The sequence below is a fragment of the Bubalus bubalis genome, chromosome 3 (assembly GCF_019923935.1).
Source record: "Bubalus bubalis isolate 160015118507 breed Murrah chromosome 3, NDDB_SH_1, whole genome shotgun sequence".
NCBI classification, from domain to species: Eukaryota; Metazoa; Chordata; class Mammalia; order Artiodactyla; family Bovidae; genus Bubalus; species Bubalus bubalis.
In genome coordinates this window covers 156,211,056-156,212,823 of record NC_059159.1, presented here as the reverse complement: position 1 = coordinate 156,212,823, position 1,768 = coordinate 156,211,056, and the positions used below count along the sequence as shown (strand labels likewise).

The 1,768-nt window shown below is 37.0% G+C and overlaps 1 protein-coding gene across 1 annotated transcript; it reads right to left on the bottom strand.

The window, feature by feature from the left end:
- Positions 1–599: 599 nt before the first annotated feature.
- Positions 600–1,561, bottom strand: LOC102404705 (olfactory receptor 13D1-like). The gene has a single exon (XM_006069077.4). The coding sequence runs from the start codon at positions 1,559–1,561 to the stop codon at positions 626–628; it is 936 nt and encodes a 311-aa protein (XP_006069139.2). The 3' UTR covers positions 600–625.
- Positions 1,562–1,768: the final 207 nt, after the last annotated feature.

Here is a 1,768-nt window from a genome sequence, read left to right as displayed (position 1 = left end):
TACTTTAGGTAAATTTTGGAAGGATTTTTCAGAAGCTATAACAAAGTGTCTTTAATTAGGTGACTACGATGTCACCTTAGGAGATCTATCATAATGGGGGTAAAGTGGCATACAATGTTGCCCTTAGGGATGAAAGAACATGATATATTTGGTTAACTATATAGTGAATGCAGCATAGTGCCTGCAGAGCAGATGGGAGAAAAACAGTGAGGGAAAGAAAAAGGAAAATATGTACCAGAAGAACTTGGTTGGGACCAGATGAAGTCTCTGGGTAAAAGAGAAACCAAAAATAAACAAAAAACATAAAATCATAGTTTTCTCAAAAAGGGGAGTGAAAAATATACGTTTTATGTGTTAAGTAGACATGTGCTCTAGATTTTTTTTTTTTTGAAAAGCTTTATTTCAATTTTGTTTCTAAAAGTTTACTCCCACTTCTAACACTAGTTGTCCCTACATTTTTATGTTATTTTCATAAATGATAAAGTTAGATTATTACTGTGAAATTTCAACACTTAAATTCTGTAATTTTACACATATCCTTTATTTCCATTCTTCCATTTATATTGAAAAACTTATCTCCACTATATGAGCTTATTTTGTGCAAAAGCTCAAAGATGTAATTTCCTCATTCTTTCTTCCAGAACTGTCTAGCTGTGAGTTTTTTCATAGCATCATGCACCTCTGTATTTCTCAGGCTATAGATGATAGGATTGAGCATCGGTGTGACGACTCCATAGCACAGAGCAATCAGTTTGTCAGAAGCAGTATCTTTGGACTTTGGCTTTATATACATAAAGAGGATTGACCCATAAAACATGGTCACCACTGTAATGTGGGCTGAGCAGGTGGAAAAAGCCTTTTTTCTTCCTCCAGCTGAATTGATTCTTAGGACAGTGGAAAGGATGAAAATGTAGGAGATACAAATCAACAGTAATGGAACAAACAAAAATATTACATTGCCTAACATTAGAGTAATCTCATTCAAGGAAATATCTGTGCAAGCTAGCTTGAGAAAGGCCAATATTTCACAAACAAAATGATTGATGACATTTTTCCCACAGAAGGGCAACCGTACTGCAAGAATTGTTTGTGTCAATGAGTTGAGAAAGCCCAGTACCCATGAGAGAACTGCCATCTGAATACAAAGTGCCTTGCTCATGATGATGGGGTATCTCAAAGGGATGCAGATGGCTACATAGCGGTCATATGCCATCACTGCTAGAAGTACACACTCTGTGGATGCCATAGTGAAGGAGACAGACATCTGAACAACACATCTAGTGAAGGAGATGTTTTTTTTCTCTGATAGAAAGTGTATCATTGTTGAGGGGATAAAGGAGGATGTGTACAAAATGTCAAGAAAGGAAAGGTTACTGAGAAAGAAGTACATAGGGGTGTGAAGGCGGGAATCCAGGAGAGTGAGGATGATCAAAGTGCTGTTCCCCAGGAGGATCACCATGTACATCACCAAGAACATCATGAATAGGAGTTTTTCTGCTCTTGGATACTCAGAAAGTCCCTGTAAAGTGAACTCAATGTCTGTCCAGTTGGTTCTTTCCATTTTATTTTGTGCCTGGAGTAATTCAGAAGAGACGTGGGTTTAAGGAGTCTATACAGTATTATCATATGAAGTAAGAGATCATTGCAGGAAGGCCAATAAGTGTGTCAGTACTAGCTGCAGTGTGTTTATAGTTGTGAGTTTAGCTTTTAAAATTCCTCTTCAAAAGCTCATAAGTCAGGGGAAAAAAGAGACACAATAATTACATTG